The sequence below is a fragment of the Mustela lutreola genome, chromosome 5, assembly GCF_030435805.1.
Source record: "Mustela lutreola isolate mMusLut2 chromosome 5, mMusLut2.pri, whole genome shotgun sequence".
Taxonomy (NCBI): domain Eukaryota; kingdom Metazoa; phylum Chordata; class Mammalia; order Carnivora; family Mustelidae; genus Mustela; species Mustela lutreola.
In genome coordinates this window covers 45,007,649-45,031,175 of record NC_081294.1, presented here as the reverse complement: position 1 = coordinate 45,031,175, position 23,527 = coordinate 45,007,649, and the positions used below count along the sequence as shown (strand labels likewise).

The window sequence follows — 23,527 nt, the reverse complement described above, 5'->3', positions numbered from 1 at the left end:
GAACCAGGAAAGCCCTCTCAGCTTGTAGATGTCTAGGGATAGAACCAGATACACAGAGGCCATCGTTCCTCCCACCCCCACCCCCTCTGAGAACTCAGGTTTCTCACCTGGCGAAAATGGAGAATGAAAGGAGCTATCTAATGGCATTGCATGGAGTGGAAAGTTGATTTGAAATCAGCTATCATTTGGTCCTTCTCATAATAACCACATGTCCTTGAGAGAATTATTTCCTTCACTGGAAAGAAACTGAGGTTTTGGAGAAACAGAATTGACTTATCCAAACCATACAAGGCCTCAGTGGCACAGCAGGCCTTGAACCAGAAATCCTTGATCTAGAAAGTGGAGTCTTATATCTTATCTAGGACCCTTTCTGACAATAGTCCAAAAAGAGCCAGATTGAGCTTTTGATTCGGCTTACAACTATCACTTTCTAGCAACACTTTCTAGTTTTAACAGCCTTCCACAGGAATTTACAATGCAGCCTATTGAAACTCTCAAAACTCATAATATTAAAGCACAACCCCCATAAATGGCAGTAGTTCAGGATTTTTCTCATCACTGCCCCCATGTTACGTAATACACAGCTATGCATTCATTTGTTCATTCATTCATTCATCCATTCAACTAGCATTGCTGAATGCTGTTCTTTGGTGGACACTGTGATAGGGAGCTCAAGAAAATGCAGCCACTGCTCTCAAGTTGTTTAGTCAGATAAGACAAGGGTCCTGGGGACTAAAACCCAGTGCTACCTGGGACCACTGATCTGGGGAAGATACAAAGGACCAAGGGGCAGAGGAGGTGGGTGTGAACATGGGAAAGCAAGGAAGGCTTCCTGGAGAAGGTGATACAAGGGCTAGGACTAACCAGAAGGACAGAATTTCAACAGGGGAACAGGGAAGGAAAGGTTTGTAGCTGCAAGTGGAGGAAACAGCATTGAACTGCCGGTTTGACTGCACATCAAGGTTCCTGCTGATGAAGTAAGTGGGGACTCCAGCTGACTCCTCACTTGCAAGCCCAAGCTTACCAGCCCTGTGCTGGATCAGCCTCCAGTTCCCATGAGCACACCCACGAGCACACCACAGAGCACACATGACAACTTACCCCTACACCCAGTCATCAGCTTTCCCTTCCCCCCAGCGTCTGTCCCCAGCCCTCTGCCCATCTGCCAGACTTTATCCCAAATTGGCAACAGGAGTAAAGGCACAAAGATCATTGCTACATAAGCAGAAAGTCTTCAGGGAACATGAAAGTGGCAAAGTGCTCTCGAGCATCTGATTCCTGGTGAGAAAACAGAAATCTGAACATGACACTTCTCTGCTTGAAACCCTTCAGTGGGTTTCCCACAGCTCTTAGGCTAAAAATCAAAATCTGTAACAGGGCCCACAAGGCCTCACCCTTGCCATCCTTTCCAGCCCCCCACACCCTTCATTTCCCTTCCTCTCATGCTTCTGCTCAGGAAGCTTCTAGAATATGCCTTCTTTTCCAAGTACCACATCGCTAAAAGCCTTTAGTTCTCGGCTCAAACACCTATTCATCCTTCTGCCCAGAGCTGATTCCTTTGTACTATGCTTCCATTGAATCATGGCCCCTTCTTTATCACAGTCTATGATGATACACCCGTCTGTACAATCATTTGGCAATATCTCCATCTCTCACTAGCTGGTAAGCTGCATGAGCACAGGGCTGCCTTCTGTTTTCGTTCACGGTAGTAAGCGCTCCATAAATACTTGTTGAATATTGAATGAATGCACCTGAGACCCATGGGAGGCTTAGTACTCTTGCCCTGGTTTACAAAATGTAGCCTGGATGTGTAATGTGCTGGGGGTAAGTTCAGAGCTTTCCTTAGATTCTCAGTTGAACTAGTGGCTGATAGAAGAGCTTCTTTTCTAAACAGTTTGTCCCTGAGTTTTCATACACTCTCACCATAGAAATACAGCCCTAGAGGGACTCTCAGAAATGATAAGAGCTTTATTCTATAAATAAGGTTGGGGCGGTGGTGCTTTTCCAAAGTCACACACAGGAATGTTTCCTAGGGATAGATAGTCCAGAATTTGAACCCATGTCTTCAAATCCCAATTCACATACTTTTCGCTGCTTAAAACTTGGTGTGTTTTTTGGGCGGGGTGCGGGGTGGGGGAGATATGAGGAAAGAAAGAGAGAGAAAACCTCTCCATTATATCAGGTGTTTTGTGCATGCCTATTTCCCCTTTAAGAACCTGAGCACCTTGAGGAGAGAATCAATGCCTAATGCATTTTATTTTCCTCTATTCCTAGTGTGATGTCTTGTAGTGGTGAATGGATTTTTATCTTTTGCATCAACTTCGACTCTGAGCAATTTGAAGTAGCTGCCTGGAATGCTATGATGAGAAAGAAAAAAGAAAAGAAAGGAAAGGGCAGGGGAGGGGAGAGGAGAGGAGAAAAGGGGAGAAGAGAGGAGAGGAAGGGAAGAAGGAAGGAAGAAGCAAGCAAGCAGGAGGGAGGGTGGAAGAAAGGAAGGACAAAGAAAGAAAAGAGAAAAATAATTTTAGGCCATGTCTATATTCATTGGGAAAGAATGGTGTAGTCAATGACTGCTGTCTGCTAGGGTGTGGGAGGGGGCAGTAATGGCACATAGGCTCATGGAGGGCAATGACGATGTTTTGAAGGAATGAACAAATGAATGAATCTTAACCATTTATCTTGAGTGTCTGAGAGAGCAGTAGTCTCACTGATCTCAGCAGAGTCTTCAATGTAGTCAGAAGAAGCAATGTTCATAAACCTTGACACCAAGAAGCTTGTGTTATCAATATTACTTTTTTTAAAAACCCAGAGTGAAAAACAGACACATGTTGATGACTACATGTCTTAAAGTCAAGGCATGGGTGAAGATGAAAAAGCCACACTCAGATTTGTAACATCAGCGGGAGATAGGCGGACATCTGCACTTTAACCAAGAGCACAGGGTGGATGCAGGAGACCGACTCTGAACTCTGCACCTCCCAACCACAAACACATGCTCCACCTTTCAGGGCCGCCTCAACCTCCCCAGGAGTCTTGCTTATTATGCACAGCCATGCTCTGCCTCAGAAGACTTAGCTCTTAACCCTGAATCATAAACTTCACTGGGGGCACTTCTTGTGTTGGACTCTCTTACTGCTCTTTTTCTTTTCTGTGTCCCTAGAGTCATGCATTTTGCAAGGGAGAAAGCCCACTGAGTTTTGGAGTCCCGAAAGCTGACTACAAATACTGGCTCAGTCCTTCTCCACTCTAGAATACGGGGAAGGCCCTTACTTGACTCAGTCTCCAGAGCATCATATACAAAATGGGGCTAATGATTTTTCAGGATTGTTATAAAACTCAAGGACAATCTATGTGAAGGGTCTGTCACATGGTAGGTCTCTGAGATCATCTTTGTTTACCTAGAACCAGCCCTCTATTCTCTTCATTACTACATACAGATTTTTTTGAGAACAGAAGTTACATACCTTTTGTGTCCTCCACTATTAGTTATAGAGTGAAGAAGAGATATGATTGGAATGAAATAATGAAATGACATGTACTGAAGGATATAAATTAGGTGTGAGCAGACTGGCTTGCTTCCATGCCTGGGAAGCAGTATAATTTTGTTACACTGACCACATGTACAACAGGGAGTACTGAAGACTTTGGTGAAGTTGAGAGTTTATGCCTTATGCCTAAGGAGGACAGCACTGGGGCACCTGCGTGGCTTAGTCAGTTAAGCATCTGACTTCAGCTCAGGTCATGATCTCAGAGTCCTGGGATAGAGCCCCAGGTAGAGCTCCCTGCTCAGGGGGGAGTATGCTTGTCCCTCTCTCTCTGCCCCTCCCCCTGCTCCTCTCTCTCTCTCTCTCTCTCTCTCAAAAATAAATAAATAAATAAATAAATAAATAAAATCTTAAAGGAAAGAAAAAAGAAAGAGGACGGCACTTCTCAACTCTAGACAAGAGAAGCTGAGCAGGAATGTAGGTCCAGGGCTGCCTGATGCCCTAAGTTTTTTAGAGAAGCCAGAAATCTAGATTTTTATGCCATTTTTCAAAAAGCACTGTGCATTTTAAATTCACTGAACTATTAGCCTGCAACTCTAAAATGATGAGGGACTCTTAGGCAAGAGCTAAGATGCCATCTGTCTGCTATCCATGCCTGAAGTCTGGCTAGATCCCCCTTGGGCTTCGTGAGTGGGTCTATAACAGAGGGAAACCCATTATAGTTAGGCAATTAGCCTCCACCTGACTGCCACATAGGCTCTCAGCATCTTGTTTTGCTTTTTTTTTTAAGATTTTATTTATTTATTTGAGACAGAGACAGCAAATGAGCATGAGTAGGAGTGTGCAGGGGGAATGGGGAAGGAAAGAATCTCCAGCAGACCCCATGCTGAGTGTGGAATCCAATGCATCCAATGTGGGGCTTGATCCCACAACCCTGACACCATGACCTGAGCAGAAACCAAGACTTGGAGGCTTAACCAACTGACCCACCCAGGCGCTCTAGCTCTGAGCATCTTTGTGCTGTGTGATTCCTTGGCTTCTGGAGATGTTGGTTCATTTGTATTAGGGGTACAGCCCTTTGCTGGGTGTTGTCAGCAACACTGAACCATAGATATACATGACCTTTCTGGACAGTGTTTCACATTCTGGTGGTGAAGTTGACTTATAGACACACATCAAGGCAACAATATAGGACAAACCAACTAGGCCTTGAAAGCAGAGTGCTTCCAAGGGACAGGCAAGCTAAATAAAATGAGAGAAATGGGCTGGTTGGGAAAGTAACCATCTCGATGGAGTACTCCCACCTCTATCCTGGCAAATTGGGGCTATATAGATGTGAGATCCAAAACTGCCACATCTTTTAAAATATCAAAAAGACCTAAGATACCCAAATTCTGATGTGAAATTCCATGATTTTTAAATATTGTGCTGTACCTGCTTACAGATGGCCATTAGGTGACCCCTTCTGCAGTATTAGATAAATGGATGAGAGGCCCAGCCTGGACTTCCACAAGAGGCCAGAGCAAGAGAGTAGTACAGTAAAGTTATCCCCTTGACCTTTGTACTTGTCATTTCCTCTGCCAGAACACACTTGCCTCACCCTCTTTTTGCCCCCCTTACCTTGTCTTCCTGGAAAGCTGCTATTTATCACTGAGACTCAATTCTGCCACCACCCTCTGGGAGGCCACATCCACTCCTCAGGGCATCTCCAACACTCCCTACAAATTGTTACTCCAATACGACATTGTAATTTTCTTTTTACAGGACAGTCGGCCTCACTAGGGATAAAATCCTACAGGGCAGGGAACATGTCTTACTTTTGCCTGTACTTCTAGTGCTTAACACCATGTCTGGGCTTGATTAAGGGCTCAAACACATGTGCTAAGGGAATGGAAAGCTTTTTAGATTAAAGAGTTTCTCAAAGTGTGATCCCCATACTAACTACTATGGAATCCCCCCAGTGTTGGCTCTTGAATATTCTTACTCAGAGGTCCAGAATCCATCTCCAAGTCTTGCTTTAAATAGGCTCCCTGGTTGAATTTTCTATGCACTGAAGATTGAGGTCTTCTTGGCTAAAATTGTAACCCCCACTAGGAAAAAGACTGTGTCTTCTTTGTTGGCCATTATATCCCTAGCACTGGGACAGTACTGGGCATGAAGTTAGGCATTCAGTGTATATGTGCAGCATGAATGAATGGAAAGGTAAGAATTAAGTTGTGGACTGCTCCTTAGACATCCAATACGAACCCCAATCTGCATCTCATCTCTCCCTTTATCTATACCTATATCTATACAAAGGCACCAAGCTAAACTGAATAGCTGGTCAGTTAACTACAGTCTCTATGGACAGTCTCCTCAACTCCTGCCCCTCTAGGCTTGGATGAGTGCTGAGAGGAAAATGTAAGGCATTTGCTGATTCAGTGACTTTATTATCCCTTAATGACGGCGGACAAGGAAAGCAAGAAGGCTCGAATGCAAAGAACATACAAAACTCTCATCTGGCCACTGGTGTTAGCAGTGCTCCTCTTCCATGTTCCCCTCATCCCCTACCATACAAGCATCATTTTCCCTTTGTAATCCTCTCATGCCAACATTTCCAGCAGGAATAGTTCTCCTTACACTTCCTCTCCCTTCCCTTCTCTACCCTCTGGTGGAGGGATAGTGAATAGCAAAATGGGCAGGAAAAGAACCAAATGACAGCAAACATTACTAAAAACAAATACTTAGGGCGGCGCCGGGTTGGTTCAGTCAATTGGGCGTCCTACTCTTGATTTCAGGTCATGATCTCAGAGTCCTCGGATCAAGCCCTCGGTAGGGCTCCATGATCAGCAGGGAGTCTGTTTGAGATTCTCTCTCCCTCTCTTACTCTGCCCCTCCGCCCTATGCACACTCTCAAATAAATAAATAAATAAATAAAATTCAAAAAAACCAAGTATTTAGTTATTTTCTGGAGGTAAAACTGAGGCACTTAATTTAACTACTAGTCCAGATTTCAAAATTTCACCAGATTCAGATTTCACCTCAATAAGATGTTTTTCTTGGTTTTTCATAAATGATTAATTAGTGAAAACCTGTCTACTTCCTCTGACATGTTTTACTTAATTCCAATCAGGACAGATGTACAGTTTTCCCAAATCAAAAGACCATAGGGAACATAGCTCCAGAAGGTTTCCTGCGCTCCTATAAAAGTTAACAGAGAATCTTCCAGGCAGGCTGGGAATTACAATGCCAGCACTGCCATGCAAATTGCCTAGTACTGGCTCTGATCTTGGAGCTAAAGGGAAAAAATAGAGAGCTAAGCACAAGACAGCATTATTGCTTCTCATACAATCCCCACAGCAACATTACCCACTGCACCAAGCTACTTGAAAGCAAGGGCCTTTTATCATTTCTTTTCCCAGGGTCCATCTCAGTTCAGAGTATTGAAGAAACATTTAAAGGATGGCCAAATTAATAGAAACCTGTGCAACGGTACATGGCAGGAATCAAGTTTAAGAACCTAGATCTCTTCACTCCAGGTTCACTAACCACCATGGATGACATGAAATAGGATGTGTATCCTATTTCAATCTCCCCAGTAAATGGCCAACAACCCTATTAGAGATCAAGTGTTAGGTAGTTAAGATAACAATACAGAAGCACCACCTTTGGCTTTAGAACATTTCCTCCTCTTTTTTTTTCTGTCTTTTATTATCTTGTCCTGCCAGTCAACATCTTGACACTAGGACAGCAGTTAACATCTCATTCTACCAAACTCTGCTGTAGACCATTCTCAGCACTATAAGTGAATGCACACACCAGCCACTTATTTTTCCTGATTCCTTAAGCAAGTAATCCTTCTGGAGTAAGGGGCCCCTTTGAGAGATGACAAAAGCTATGGAGTATGACAGAAGCTGTGGAGCCTCTCCTCAGTAAACAAATTAGCATATGCATATAAGGGCAAAATATTATGCATAATTATAGGCGGGTTTTAGATATGTTGATGCCCACACCCAAATCCTCCTTTCAAAGGCTTTACTCTAAGCTGTATCAAAAGGAAGGAAGGTTACCTCCTCAACATTATTCAGCTTTCCAGGGAGATGGTTTCACAGAACACATACCTCACAATTAAACTCCAGCTTTTTTTAAAGGATAGTGAATAACACAGTAGATAAAATTTTCAACCTCAGTGTTACCAAAATGCAAAACTGCTATTTTATTTATTCAATGGGTCACTCCTGTGTAAAATCACAGCTATAATTCGAAGCACTATAAGGTTCTCTCCTTAAGTGCTTGATCAAGCCACTGCCTTAAAAGTCTCCGAAAACTTCCTTTTCCTTCTTGGGTAATCTAAGCAGATTGATCAGGCTACCATAAAGAACAGTGTACCTGTCACAGTGCCAGGAACATGGAATGTGGGCGTTACAGGACCACCATTTACTTCCTGGGCAACCCTGGGCAAGTTATGTAACTTGGTGCAGCCTCAGTTTCCTAAAAAGAAGGTAACATAGTGCCCCCTCCGGTGCCTGTGGGGATTAAATCAGCTAACACATGAAAAATAGTGCATTGCAGGGGCCATTGTGGTGCTCAATAAGTGATAATAAATGCTAATATAATTGTCTCTAAAATACTTACCATAGTTCTTAACACACAGTAAATCCTCAATAAGTGGTATCTGGTATAATCATAATTCTTGGGACTTTGTATGAACATTATCTTGTGGGTGGTCTTAGGAATAGGGAGAATTCCAAATTCTCCATATGAGCTTTCCATGCAGTTCAACCACTGAGAGCCCACCGTGGGGGAATGTGGGAAAGAGGTGAAGGAAATGTGATCTATGTCTTTGTGCAAAGCTCAGTAGGAGTCACCAAGTCCATAGGGGCACACAAAGCCTATTTAACCAGTTTAACCCAGATTTGGGTCGCCAGTTGTTCTTGGCCATTCAGCTCACACCTCCATGCCAGAAATTCCTACTTGAGTTTAATCCCTGAAGGGAAAATGTCTCTACTGATTAATTTTTATGCCACCATCTGTCATCAAATTGTAATCATGGAACCACACAGGTCTCCTTTTCAGTCCTAGTTGTGAGAAAAACTCAAAATGGTATTTGTTGCCCACATTTTCCTATGCATTCAATTCATATGTCAGAGACTTCTCTCTTCCTTCTCCTTCTTGAGATCATCTCTCAGAGGCCATCCAACAAACTATGTCTTAAGCATCAGTCACTTCAAAGCATTTTGGAAGTAATCAAGGCGCCAACTTTACAAAAGTTCAGGTCATTTCCCAAAGTGGGGAACCAGATAGACAACTTGTCACATATCCTTTCTAATCAGCTACGGGTATATTTTCTCCTTTTAACTTGTGCACAGGAGAGGTGTAAGCGTTTTAAACCGCATTTCCCAAGTCCTTATCTTTAATTCTCCATCTCTCCGAAGTTTCTTATGTGTGAAACTCTCTCAGCTGAAGAAGAAAACCTCTGCAAGGTAGGGAAGAGGCAGTCAACCCAAGCACCCATCGTCCTGGCATTTAAAGTTAGCTGACAGTGAAAAAGCAGTCCCATTTTCTAAAGCATTCCAGGATCTAAAATACCAACTGATAGAATCACTCAAAAGGCCCTGGAAATTTTTCTTGGAGGGCTTTCTCTTATGAAGACGAATGACAACTCAAGCGGTTTTTTGCAACACTACCACCTACTCGCACGCTCTCCTTTCATTGGTCGATCGCAGAAAGAAATGTCAGGAATAGCAGCGATTACTTACATCTATAGGTCATCTCAAAGCTGTCGCTGATGTTCACAATATCAATCTGGGGGAGCAGCTTTGGGGGCTCTGTGAGTTGTGACAAAGCAAATCTAAAAGCGGCATGTTCCTGTGACTGCTGGTTTGGAAATAATCCCCCTACAAGGAAAGAAAATGCAACATGGTATCTGGGATAGAGACGGGTTTAATCCCCCAACACCCCACCCCAGATGGGCCCTTTTCTTCTCCCTGTGCCAAACTCACTAGTTGTAGCCTTCACTGGTGGGGAGGGGAGTTCAGAGAGACTCAAGTGGACATGGAGGCTTCAACTTCCACTGATGAACTTGGATGTGACAAGAGCCTCCATCATTCCACCCAAATATTTGGTTGTTCACTCCTCAACCCAGATGAGGTCAGAGAAAACAGGATAACTGCGTTTCTCTTCCTCCTCCCTCCTGTAACCATCCAGGCAGCCTAAGCTCTGTGGGCACGTAAACCTTTGCTGCGCCTAATCTTTCCTCTATCGGACCCATTCCTCATTACAGAGACTTAAAGGAAGTAGTACTAACAAATATTGCAGGGGAAATCTAGCTCTGGGACCCTGTGGGCTTCTTCAGCACTATAACCCTTCGCTTTGACACTTTTGGTCTCTGACCTGACAAGACCTGCGTGCAGTTTAACTATTCTGTCACCTCTGAGGTATATTATTCATTTCTTCTGAAAACCCTGAATTTTTACAAACAGTATTTTGCTTCTTCTCTGACACTCATGATCCCAGCTACCTAGGAATGGCTTGTTACATAAGAGATTGCCATGGTGTGTCTATTTGCATGGTAGATTCCTGGACTTCAAAGGTGTGGGGGTTTAAGAATGTCAAGAGGGTATGAACATTCTATTCTAGTGAAAAGCATAACAAAGGTGCCTGTTGGGGCTCTAGTTCCAAGACGCAAGAGTACATGGCTGACCTTTGTATTTACTGTGGACAATGTAAAATGAATTGAATTCCATTTCTACGGATTCAAATCAGCTATTTCCAGAGACTGAACTATAATGAATGTTTACAGAGAAGTTTATCTCAGATTCGACAGGAATCACAGTCCCAACGTAGTATACTTACAACTTCTTACACAGTGGGTATGTGTTTGTGTTTCAGAACCAATAAATGGACTGTGAGGCTTTTATTAGCAATCGTACAAGTAGAATTAAATACTACCTGATGGCAGTGATATTGTCAGCATTTGTCCTACAATGTAATGTTTCAGCCTTTTATTTGAAAACAAACAATGGTCTTACCAGTTGAACAAATAAGTTGGAACTAAATATGATGAAAAATCTGCAGAGATACATGGGGGCAGACACATATCCCATATGCGTACCCAAAACACAAACCACCTCCCCGCGTTCATACCTACAGTGCTGTATACAAATACACTTAAGAGAGAGCAAGTCCACACATCTCAAGACAAGCATTTCCAACCAGCAACGTACAGGCCATGCGCAAGTTCCCACATAAACAAAATCTTCTCCACAGAAGAGCAAGTGATTTACACATGTTAATATGCCACCATTTTAAAGAGTAAAAACCAAAAAACTCCTGCTGGATTCTGCCGTTCCACCCACCCTCCCCCCACCAGGTGACCACACCCCAAACACGTCCCTGTCCCCTGCCTCCTCCGTAATGAATGAAAGAGGGGGGTAGGGGTGGGGAGGTAGGCGGCACAGATGGGGCTTCAAGGGAAGTGTCTCCGGAGGCAGGAAGTTTTGTTTTGCGTGTAAGGCACTAACACATATACACAGACACACTTCAGAATATAGTTTAACAGGTGTCAGGAAACAAAGCAAGTTACTCCATGGCTGTTCCAACCACCCTTGGAGCCGGCATGCTGGAGAGGCCGGGAGAGCCTGGTACTGCGGCACATGTGTGCCCAGCAGAATAGGACTTGCACCATATCCTACCCCCCCACCACCACACTCACACAAAGAACACAAAGTACCAGTAATAGCAACTTTCCCTAGTGGAGCTATGTCCCTGTGGGGGAGAGAAAACAGAACCCAAACCAACCAAAATGCCTCCAAGCAAAGCAGCTAGGTCTATTCCAGGACACACACAGTGCTGGCACGCTGGTCACACTGAAGCCCCGAGCCCTTGTGGACACGCATTGTTACTGGTGTTATTGCTCCTGTTTGTTTTGCTCTCACCCGTTGTTATTAAAAGAAGCAGTATCTGTCAGCTGCCCCAGAAATACAGGGACGGTGAGGGGTCCTTTTAGAAGCATGACAACCAGGAGGGGGAAAGGGGGAACAAAAAGGCAGGCAGCATGTTGAAACCTGCCTCTAAGTTAAGAAGATAGAGCCTAGGGATGGGGACAGCTAAGAGGGAGGGGAAACATGTGTCTGTGTGGGCTAATGTATGTGTAAAAGGTAGACGATGTCTGTGGATGGCACATCTATGAGGTGGGGGCAAGGGCAGGAATAAAGGCAGGCTAAGAAGTTCCGGGATCGGAGGACTGGGGACCACCAGCCCAGCATGGCAGACAGCAGAGAGAAGGCAGCTGGGGGGCGTCCAGTGCAGGAATGAGAGCCCCCCCTCAACTTAGAGTGGGGGCCCCCTGGCATTATTTCAGGGGCTGCGATAAACCCAGCACCCTTCACTCCTTTCAGAGGGTCTCTTTCCCCTCCTCCAGCCAGGAAATCATCACCTCAGTCAGTTAAATACATATGTGCATATTTAATACCTCATCACACACAGAAATACACCACACATATTGATATAAATAAATAAAATCAGGCACCATCTATCGAGCAATGGAGTGAACTCCTTTAAACCCCCACTACCCCTTTCCTCCTCGCTACAGCCTGAATTTTCTTTCTTTCAAAGCAGTGGTTCCTCCATTTCACATGCTCATGCCTAGAGTGTGAGTGGTGTGTGTGGAGCTGTGTTTGTATGTGTAAATATGTGTATGCACACTTCCCTTTGCTCCTCATCTGATCAAGAGAAGCCCCCTCCCCTGCTGGCAGTCCAAGTCCGCCTTCCATCATCACCCCCTTCCATAGCAGGGGGTTTGAGGGACACAGACACCCCCCCCCCAAAAAAAAAACATTCCAGACCCAGAAAGTCCCTCCCCAGGCTGCCCCTCTCACTCACCGATCTGGATATTGTTGGGGAAATTGGCACCTACTACCGCGCCTAGGAAACCGGTGCAGAAGAAGGCAAAAATGTGCTGCATATTCCTTTTTGCATTGGCGAAAAAGAAGCCCAGGTCCAGTCATAGATTTGGTATTTCCCCCCCTTCCCTTGACTCCTCTCTCTGTTCTGCCTTTTCTTTTCCTCCTGCAGTTCCTGCCTTCCTTGCTTGCTTCCTTCTTTCCTTCTGGGAGGTTTGGCTGTTTCCCTTGGAATCCGAGCACTTAAACAGCAGCGTTAACACCAACTGACAGCCAGATTAACTGAGCACGGAAAAGAGAAGCCCGTCCTCATGCTGGCGGAGCGCTTGCTCCCCCTCTCCTCTCTCCTCTCGCAGCCTGCCTCTCTCTCCCTCCCTTGCTCTCGCTCTCCCCCTCACACTCACACAGGCTTCGAGCTCAGGCGGCGCTAATACCCACCAAGCCAGCTCAAGTTCCAGGGCTGACCTCCTCTGCCTACCACCCCCTGTCTCCCAGTCCTCACCTTCTCCTCCTCTCTGTGTGTGCAGATGGGTGGTGGTGGGGGCTGGGGCTGGGGGATGATACAGGGAGCCTGGTCCGGAAAGGAACAACCCCCTCCCTCTCCCCCTCCCCTCCCCCAGCTCTCTCTGTCCCCTCCCTCAGCTCCCAGCCCTACAGATGCTACTGGAAAGGTGGGTTCAGCTGCAAGTCAGTAGGTGGCAGGGGGTCCCCACAATAGTCCTCCATCCACCCGCTGCTTGATCTAGGTCACTTTTTCTAGGAGCACACAGGCTGTGCTGGATATATCTCCTGCACTCCACTGGCCCAATTATTCCTACAACTAATTCCTGAGGGGGAAGACCCTAGAAATCCCTCCTAGGAGCTTTAAAGGAAAATAAAGCCTTTTCCTCCCTAACAGGAATAACAGAGAGGCAAACCAGAGGGTCTGGAGTGATTGGCAGGTGCCTCAGCTTGGACATTTGGCAGTCCCTGTCTGCTTTTACAGGAGGAATTGGTGGTCTCTTCCGGATCCTGGGCATGTAAAATGGGTCCCCTTCCCAGTTTCCCTGCATGCCACAGGAGTCTACAGCATCAGAATCGTGTGGGTGTACAACAAAGGCTAAGGATACTTAGAGCAATTACATGAGTCATTTTGCAGGGATTCTAGTGAGAAGATTCAGGCTTCTTTCAGTTTTCTCTTGATGCTGGTCATGTCCATGTAAACAAGAAGTCCACAGACCCTCCTGGACTGGAGCCTCCACCGAAATAACCTGTAGAGAGAACAACTGTGTTCAGGGAAGTAGTGTGGGCTGCCAAGTGACAGTCACGAACCATCACAGAGCACTTTGCAGTTTCTGAAGCAACTTCACAGTGTGACCTCACTCTCTCCTCACACCAGCCCTGTGAAGTAGCCACCACCCTTATTTTACAGATGAAAATCTGGAGGCTCTGCAGACTAAATCATAAAAATACAGACCTACTAAGATGGAGCCTGGACCCTCAGGACCAACATAGGGTCCATCCTATGAACTTGAATGTTCTGGGCATTACCAGTTGACCCACGGCCCTGGTCAGAACTCCCACTCAACAGATGATGGCACAGGAAAGGAGAGTTCTACCTTTCTATAGTTAGAAAGAAGAACAGACCTGATTTTGCTTTGGCATTTGACTAGGCCATTTCTTCCCAAGGCTCCTCGCTTCCTTTGCCAGGATTGCTCAATTACACACACTCACGTGATGCTACGAGGGCTGGGATTTGCAAGAAACAGCTCACCAAGTTTGACAGAGCTCCGGAACCAGGAACAACGTAGAGGTCAGATGCTTTCTAATTTCCTATGCACCTGCACATCTATTAATTAGCTCAAATGATTTTTAACACGAGTGTTTATTTGTTTACCATATGCCAGGCTATGCACACATCACTTAATTCTACAATGATGCCTGTAGTAGATAATCTCACCCCCTTTTTACAGATAAAGAAACTGAGACCTAATAATTTCCCCAAGTTGCCATTACTAACAAGGAAGAGAATGAGGATTTGAACACAGGAAACTCTACTCTGAGGCCCAAGATCTTAACCCTCAGGCTCTAATGAGAGAAAGTATTGAGCAAGAACATTCTAGAGGGAGTGTAAGCATCCCCTTGAGAAGGTGAGAGAACAGATAAGGAAAGACCTCTAGGGTCCCTGATAACATTAGGAGTCTGTAATGCCAGGATTCCTTCTTATAATTTCTCCATTTGTATATTTTTGTCTCTTGCTATTTTGAATGGTACCTGGGGATCTTTTCCCCGAGCTTTGTGCCTGGTAATAATAATAATTAGGCTGTCACTGAAAGCTTCACACTTCTCTGTCACCTTTCAGGGGAAGATCTCAAAGTCCTTTACAAGGACTAATTAGCAAAACCTCAACGCCTACCTGTAATAGTTAAGATCTGTTTTGCTTACTTTGGGGGAAGGGGGCTTTAGGGAGTCAAAACCATGCAATTTCTATGATCATTAGAAATCCTATAGTCAGACAGGTTTTCCTAAAATATAGCTCTAACTATGTCATTGTTTTGCTCAAATATGGTCAATGGCTCCCCTTGGCCTATTAAATACATAGTTGTTCAAGGATTAAATATACATATTTCAAGCTTGAGCGTCTAGGTCAAATTATGTTTAGGTTCAACTGTTTATCTTTAAAATTCTCTTCAAATATGTGTGGAGAACCTACTCTGTACCCCATAGGGTATCATGGGCTGGAGGATATGGAAAGGGAATATGGCACAGTTTCTGCCTCCAGGCAGGTGAATGTAGTAGAGGAGGAAAGATAGATGAATCCTGCCATCTGTCATCGAAAACAGACCATGACATGAGCTCTGATAGAGATGTATACACAAGTCTGGGGGAGCAAAGAAGGAAGCAACCATGGGGAGCCGGCAAGGCTTCAAAAGGCAGAAAGGGAGGGCGGAGGGAAGACACAAGATGCAAGGGAAGAGCACCTGCAAAGGCTGGAGGCAGGTATACTCTGGGAGCCTGGGGCCCATGCTGCAGACTGGGGGGAGAGAATGGGGAATGTGGAACCTAGTAGTCAGGGCCAGGGGCTGGAGGCCACGGAATTTCTCTCAGGCACTGGGGAGCAATGGGACATTTTTAGGACAGTAGTTATACGACCAGGAATGTACATGAGAAAGAAAATACTGGCCACAAGAGGAAGGGGATTTCCTCATTTCCTTAGCCTCAAAGGCTGGGACCACATACCATACCTTGCCTTAATAGCCTATCCTGAGGTCATCTGCCATTAGTACATCTCCCCCATTAGTTCTGAAGCCTGTTTGCCATCCCCAGTATCAGGTTTGGAAGGCTGGACTGTTCATAGTCGGTGATGATTGATGGCAACAAAACCCTGTACCAATATGTCACACACTGGGATTTACATTCACTTGTATATCCATCATACCATTTCATCCCCACCCAAAGCTACAGGACAGGAATTAAAAACTTCTTACAGATTCAGTAAGACTCACAAGGGCCTAGAAGGTCAGCTTAAGACAGCGGGTCTCAACTGGCAGTGATTTTCTCCCCCAGATGATACTTGGCAATGTCTGGAGACATGTTTGGTTCTTATAATGGGCCAGGTGCTGCTGACATCTTGTGATGGCCCAGGGATACTGTCAAATATCCTACAATGCACAGGACCTCCCCCCACAACAAAGAATTGTCTGACCCAAAATAGCAATAGTTCTGACATTGAAACACCTTTCCTGGGGGACATAGCAGCTGGCATGCCTGGGACTAGACACCAGGCCCCAGCCCTAGTCTTTCCCTTCACCATATTACATTAGAAAGAGATTAGAGTCATCTTCTTTCAAGACTTTGCACACTTAAAATGGGGCACCTGAAAATGAGTGTTCCTCCAAGTTCAAAAAGATGTGAATCTACTGAAGAGACTCCAGGCTGTGGACAGGCCTTGTAATGCTGTTCAAACTGCCCTAGAGATGGCATGGTATCTACCCCTAGGATCAATTTGACCTGTTGTGGTTTATCTCTTTGGCATTCTTTTTTAATTTTTTTGAAGATTTGATTTATTTATTTGTCAGAGAGAGAGCCACAAGCAGGGGGAGCAGCAGGCAGGAGAAAGAGGTTCCCTGCTGAGCAAGGAGCCTGATGTGGGACTTGATTCCAGGACCTGGGATCATGACCCTAATCAAAGGCAGCTGCTTAACCGGCTGAGCCACACAGGCGTCCCTCTTTGGCATTCTTTATGTTTCATTACCATATATCCAAAATAGTCTAAGATTTATTTTTTTGGCTTTGGTTTTATACTACAAATCAAGGAGTGGGGTGTTGGGTGGGGATTTCAGATACAAATGCCTCTTTGGGCCAAGCAAGAAAATGAATGAAATGAACCATGCTGGGGAGAGAACAGTGAGGACAAAGAGAACTAGAAGGTATACAACCTTTCAAAGGGTAGTTCCAAGGCCTCAGTGCCAGCCAATTCTTGTAAGGAACCATAGGCCAGATGTGGCCAAATAGTCTATTTTGTTGTTGTTGTTGTTTTAAGAGAAAACAGAAATAAGGATTTTGTTTTTAAGATTTTATTTATTTGACAGACAGAGATCACAAGTGGGCAGAGAGACAGGCAGAGACAGAGAGGAAGGGAAGCAGGCTCCCCACTGAGCAGAGAGCCCAATGCGGGGCTCAATCCCAGGACCCTGAGATAATGACCTGAGCCAAAGACAGAGGCTTAACCAACTGAGCCACCCAGGCGCCCCTAAGTAAGGATTTTTTAAAATATTAAGTATACCTTCCCTGCAAGGGGCACAAAAAGGGTTGGGGCAGAGGAAAAGGTCTCTGAGCTTAAGCTGGCCCACAGACCACAGAGTGCCAGTACTCAGTCAACGGAAGGCACGGCTTAAGGGTCCAACCACCTATCCAATATCACCTTGGGGGACAAGTCTACTTCATCTCTGGACCTCTGTTCCCCCACCTGTAAAATGAGGAGACTACACTAGGTGATGGCTATAGACCGTTCTGACACGGAGAGTCGATTTGAGGGCAGGGACCTAGTGGGAAAGAAAAAGGACAAGGGATGGGTCTGGGAGGACCTGTGCTCCCTGCCTGCAACAGTGGCGATCAGCAGGTTCCTTCCCCTCCCCTGGGCTCGCTTCTCAATCTGTAAAATGTGGGGGTTGTACCAAGGTCTCTTCTGGCTTGAAGATTTTAGGCTTCTAGTGTGAAACAATTCAAGGAGGGGGGGAAGCCATCAAATTTATGATCTGAGAACAGATCGCTGACAGCTAACAAATTGGCAAAAACGCAATCAGAGAGAGGCTGCCTCCGTGGCTTTATAAAGACCCCGTTTTAAAAGATGTAGAAGAAAATAATAATGATAATATTTTTCATGTTTTTAGCACAATTCCTACAGAAAGCTCCCAAAATACTCCACAGACTGTGTGTGGTGAGAACACCACCCCGAAGAATGTAATTACCCAGCCTGGAGTTCTGCCAGGTTTAAGAGCATTTTCTTTCTTTCTTTTTTTTTTTTTTTTCTTCTTTCAGTCTTCCCTCCCCTTCTCAAACAAATGACAGCATTTTCATAAGCCCTCAGCATTACTAGGTAATTAGGGAGCAGTGCAAGTTCTGGAAAACACCCTGGGGCAGGATCAATGCCCGGGGGGGAAAAAAAAGGTCTATTCCAGGGGGAAGCTCTCATTGTAGCACCATCGTTATTGGTAGAAATCGAGGCACTGATTATTCCTCCGGAACAGCAATGCCTTCAGAAGGCGGCCTGAGCAATGCACTCCAGGACAGTTGTCCAAGGGGCCGCACTTCCCACGACTCTCCTGGGAGGCCCTGATCAAGACTGCCAGACTCAGCATATTCTCACTGGATGCATCCTTTTCGGTGAGCCATTCCACCCCTTTGTCTCTGTTTCTTGTCTACGAAACAGGGGTTGTAAGGGGGCCTACTTCATGAGGCGAGCGTGAGGATTAATGACACGCTGGATGCCAAGGGCCTGCAAAGATCCAAATACACAGTCAGGACTTTGCCAGCTGTTACTGCAGGGAATGGGAAATGTCATTTTTTTTGCCCAGTGGTTGGAGTTCAGATGCATCCTGGCCCTGGAAGCCTCCCCCATGGTTCTAGGCTACTTCTGCCATCTTCTCCTATAGTTCAGTTTGCCAGTCTCCCGTTACCTCTCTGTCACTTCCCCACACCCTACAACATCTGTTTACCAGGGACACACAAACTGCTATTTCTCCTGCCCCCCAGCCTGCTCCTCCCCTCATTCCTCCCATCTCCCTCAGTGACAGCTGTGTTTACCGGGTCAAGCTGAGGACCCCACATCCAACCCATCAGCAAACTTCATGGGCTGGGCTGTCAAAACACAAGCAGAATCTACCACTTCCCACCACCTCTCCATTCGTTCCCCCCCTCGCCTCGCATCTGATCATGGCAATCTTTTCCAACACTTCATTTCCACTCCTTCTCTACCTCCCCCACCCTGCTAACCACCATGGCAACATAATTTGTTCTCTGTACAGCAGCCAGAGTGAAACTTTTAAAAACAGAAGTCAGATTTTGTCACTCCCCAGCTCTTATATATCCAGGAGCGTCACATCATTCTTAGAATAAAATCCAAAATCTGGCTGCTGGCTGCCTCTTCAATCCCATTTGCTAGACTCTTCTTCCCTTGCTCACTCTACTCCAGTCGCATTAGCATTCTCATCATTCTTTGGATGCACTCAGGACCTTTGCACTTGCTCTTCTTTCTGCCTAGAAAGCTCCTCCTTCAGAACTGCACATCACTTCCTCTCTTGTTCCATACTGGCTTCTGTTCAAAAGTTTTTTTATTTGCTTTATCCCAAACAGGACCCCCACCTCCTGCCATGACTTTTGTTTCCCTTACTCTGCTGCATTTTTATTTGCAGTGTTTATTACTGCCTAAATACACCATATATTTATTTTTCATTTGGCTCATTAAGAATAAATGAAACAATATGGGATTGGGAGGGAGACAAACCATAAGTGACTCTTAATTTCACAAAACAAACTGAGGGTTGCTGGGGGGAGGGGGTTTGGGAGAAGGGGGTGGGATTATGGACATTGGGGAGGGTATGTGCTTTGGTGAGTGCTGTGAAGTGTGTAAACCTGGTGATTCACAGACCTGTACCCCTGGGGATAAAAATATATGTTTATAAAAAATTAAAAGAAAAAAAAAAAAGAATGTACCTTTTTGAATCCAGTACTTAGGAAAGTCTCTGACAGAAGTAAGTTCTCCAAAATGTAGTGAAAGAATGAATGGGTGACCCTTACATTCTGATGTTTTCAGACCCCATTCATTTCTCATCTTCCCCACAATGCTTTCCCACACTCATTTGGGCATCCCTGAATATCTGTGTTACTTATCAGTTATTGCTTTTAACTGATATTTAACTTCGTCCCTCCCACTTGATTTTCAGCACCGTAGGGGGCATGAATCATACCTAAAATATAATGAGAATTAATTAGTTTGAGTATTTACTACGTGCCAGGCTACATATCTGCCACATGTCATGTGATGTTCCCAGGAACCCCGTAAAGTAGGAACCTTATCATTCCATTTACAGGTTCATTACAGGTGGAGAAGGGAGGGTTGGGGTGACTAAGTTACTTGCCAAGCTTATACAGCTATTTAGAGGCAGAGCTGGGTTTCAATCTGTATCTGCCTGGTTTCCAAGGCTAGTTCTCCTAGCCATCATCCTACACTATCTCAAGGACCATGCTCATCCATTTGGCCAATTTGCCCTGCATAGGCCTGTGACAATGGGCACTATACTTCCAGAAAGGTAAAGAGCTTGCCCCAGGACCCATGATGGCCAAGAGGTGACCTGGCCAAGTAGAGTCCTCATACTCAAAACACATTTCTATAATAGCTCAGCCACAGAATTATCAGGAAGGGGCCCAAAGCAGCCATTCAGAAAGCATGAACAAAACTGGGGTTTGCTTCAAAAAGCAAATGTGCCTTGAGAAAGAAAATGAATCATTGTTTATCTCCCCATATCCAGTAACCTTCTTTGAGGGCCAGCAGTAATTATGGTGCTTATCATAGTCCCTACCCACCCCCACAGCCAAAGGGGGATTTCAATCAGTTTTCAGGAGACTCGAAACATAAATGGTTCTAATTGACTGTCATACTCCTAGTATTAAATTTTGCTGCTTACCTAACTTCTGGCCTCTCCTTTATTACTCTTAGACAGACAAAATCATGCAGAAGGCGGGGGGGGAAGCTAAGAGTGGGACATCTCTTATGTGGAAGAGAAGCAGCTGGAATGTTAGAACTGGAAGGAAATTTTGAGACAATGGAGCCCAGTACCTTCATTTTACAAATAGAATAGGCTTTCAGAAAGATTAAGTCATTAGCCCTGGGCCCTCCAGCAGACAGAGGCAGACCAGTAACTTGAAATCCAAGCTCTCCTGCAGGAGAGTATTGTTCATGTCCTGTCACAGTGAGAGAGATCTGACACAAGGCTCATCTAAAGGGGTTCAAGGAATGGTGATCAAATTACAGCCCATAGAAACACAAGAAAAGGGGCCTAAGTTAGACTGATCTTTTAGAAGAGGCAGATGGGAGTCCCTGGAGAACATGATCTGCCCACTAGCCCACTGCTCATGTGGTAATTTTTCCACCAGACACTTCTGAGATGATATTTCAGCAAAACAGACAAGGAGGGTCAAACAGTTGGCCTGGTTGTTGCCTGACAGTTGGATAGGGGCAAGAATCAAGAGAATAAACACAGGCTAAGGTTTATATGAACTTCCCCAGTGTCCTTAACAGAGATCCCCTAAAGAAGACTTAACAGCCCCCTCCTCTACTCCTCACTATGGATTTACCTCCTTCACTTCTCTGTTTATCCCTTTTATGGGCCCTGTAGATAAAGCAGTCCCAGAACTCCCTGTTCCCTATTCTCATTCTCCTTTCATCCTATGATGCTACTGGAGTAGACTGACATCCTCAGTGACCCAACTTAATACCTGCCAACTTGAGCTGGTCACACTGCTCCACCATCTTTCTCATTCCTTAAGCCAAACCGAAATGGCAACTTAGCTCTTCAAGACCAGAAGAGAGGGAGGCACACATGACAGAAGGGAATCCGCCTCCATGGGGAGAGGGAGGACAGTAACATAATGTCATTAATGGCAGTCACCACTTGCCATCACATGCAGCACACTGTGCTGAGTACTTTATACACATTATACCACTCAGTCCTCTTAACAACCCATAGCATTGTGGTGAGCCCCATTCTACAAGGCACACTTTGGTCTATTAGTCTTCAAAGCCTCTGCCATTCACAATTCAGCTCCATGTTTTCCCTCAGCAAACCCTGTAGAAACAATATTAGCAGTTATTTTTTTAATAAGTAATGAGACTAACTGAAGAAGCTAAAGCACTAACTAAGGATACACAACCAGTACCTGGTAGAACCAGGTCTCAAGTCAGATCATTTCCTCCTATTTAACACCGCCAGTTTCTGTTTCCCATGATGCTCCCCACTCCACCTTCCTTCTGCCCTTGACATCAGGCAAAAGAGTGATTCCTGTAACTCTTCCAATGAGGCTCTCAAGCAGGGTCAATGATGCTATGAAGCTCATGGACTATATGGTATCACTTAAAAAAAAAAACCCTGAATCTACAATATTGCCTTCTATTATTTTTAGAGCAAATGTTTAGCATTTCAGCTATAGTAATGTCCACCCGGCTTTGGTAGGTTCACCTGAGAAACTAACCACTATTCATTTATAACATTTTCTATAGAAAAACTAACCTTTATTTGTAACACTTTCTACCTGAAAGAAAAAAATGTACTCTCTGAACTGAAACCAGGAGTAAGACTTCAAATCATGTGGCCAACTATTTAGAACTTAAGAGTTCTTTAATGGGAGTGGTCTCTAGGGTCATCTTCCTGACACCAGTAGGTACCAAGGCTCGTGGGAGCAGTTTGGTCCTTTGATCCCAGAGGGACGAAATAGGCAGCAAAGTACTTCACCAGGGCAGATGATGTCTGGGAACACCCTGCAGTAACTGTCCTCATTCAGTGCCAACCACTGGTGCCTGGAAGTTAAATATGAGCATGTACTTCTACAACCTCAACTCTCTACAGTCAGACCAAGACATGCTAGGATGGCATACCCCCTACCAGCTGCACCATTTAGCCTGCCCAGACAAGATGGGTTCCCATGGCCAGTGCACCCCCAGAATGGATGTGCCGCAGGGGTGTGATGATCAGTCCCCTCACAAAATGGTAGCCCTATCCTGGGTTATCAGGATGTCTTAATAAAGGGGAGAAGTGAGACATCAGAACAGAGGCAGATCTGGGGTGGCAGAGTCTAAAAGGCAGCTGTACAGATTTCTGCGTTCCCTCTGAAATGGATATGCACAACTATTTAGGGTTCCCGCAGTAGCTTTTGGCAGGGATGGCCTCTTGAGAAGCAGAGACGGTGAAGATCTGTGGCCTGGGGTGTAGGTTCTCCTGGACATCAGACATCCAACCCTCTGCTTCAAAGTTCTCTCATTGTGTATCTCAGTGTGTCTCAGGGAACCCTCTACTTCACCACAGTTGTGCTCCTCTCCCACATACTTAGAGAGCTGTGGTCATTTGTCAGTCTTTGACGGTCAAGCAAGGCACTACAATCTAGGGCTGGAAAGCTGGGGGGTGGAGAAGACAAAGAATAGCATCATACTTTTGATGAAGTCTTAGAATATAAGTGAGGTTCAGGGGGGTGAGGTCTGGAGCCGAAGACCAAGAAAGAATTCTTGAGACATCTTTGGTGCAAAATGGTGGTTTATTAAAGCACGGGGACAGGACCTGTGGGCAGAAAGAGCTGCTGCCCTGGGACTGTGAGGAATGGTCCATTATATACTTGCAAGTTGGGAGGGGGTTAGGGATGACACAAGTCTCTAAAGAATTTTGGAAGCAAGACTTTCAGGACCTTGAGGAGCTAGCTGTTGCTGGGAAAAAGGTTATTCACTAATGGTAATAAAACCTTTGTGTGAGACCCTTTAGATGTGTATCAGTGGGCCATATGCTTGGAAATGTTTGTCAACATGTACCTCAGAGGGTTTAGAGATGAAGTTTCTGGAGGAATTGTTAAAGTAGACTTCAAGATCCTGGTTGGGGGTAGGGGTCGGTCACCCGAGGATTGCCCTTTGCCTTTAGC

At 45.2% G+C, this 23,527-nt stretch overlaps 1 protein-coding gene across 3 annotated transcripts in view; it reads right to left on the bottom strand.

Annotated features, from left to right (window-relative positions):
- The window catches only part of GRIA1 (glutamate ionotropic receptor AMPA type subunit 1), a 306,080-nt gene extending 293,248 nt beyond the window's left edge, over nucleotides 1-12,832 (bottom strand). Inside the window, exons 1-2 of one of the 3 annotated variants that reach the window (XR_009353810.1) lie at nucleotides 12,348-12,831; nucleotides 9,224-9,361 (exon numbers count right to left, since the gene is read on the bottom strand). Coding sequence is in view for 2 of the 3 variants with exons in the window: in XM_059174100.1 (XP_059030083.1) it covers nucleotides 9,224-9,361; nucleotides 12,348-12,429 (220 nt within the window). In the remaining variant the exon portion in view is untranslated. Of the gene's footprint in view, nucleotides 1-9,223; nucleotides 9,362-12,347 lie in introns of all 3 variants that reach the window. The other 2 variants (XM_059174100.1, XM_059174099.1) reach the window with 2 other exon arrangements.
- Nucleotides 12,833-23,527: the final 10,695 nt, after the last annotated feature.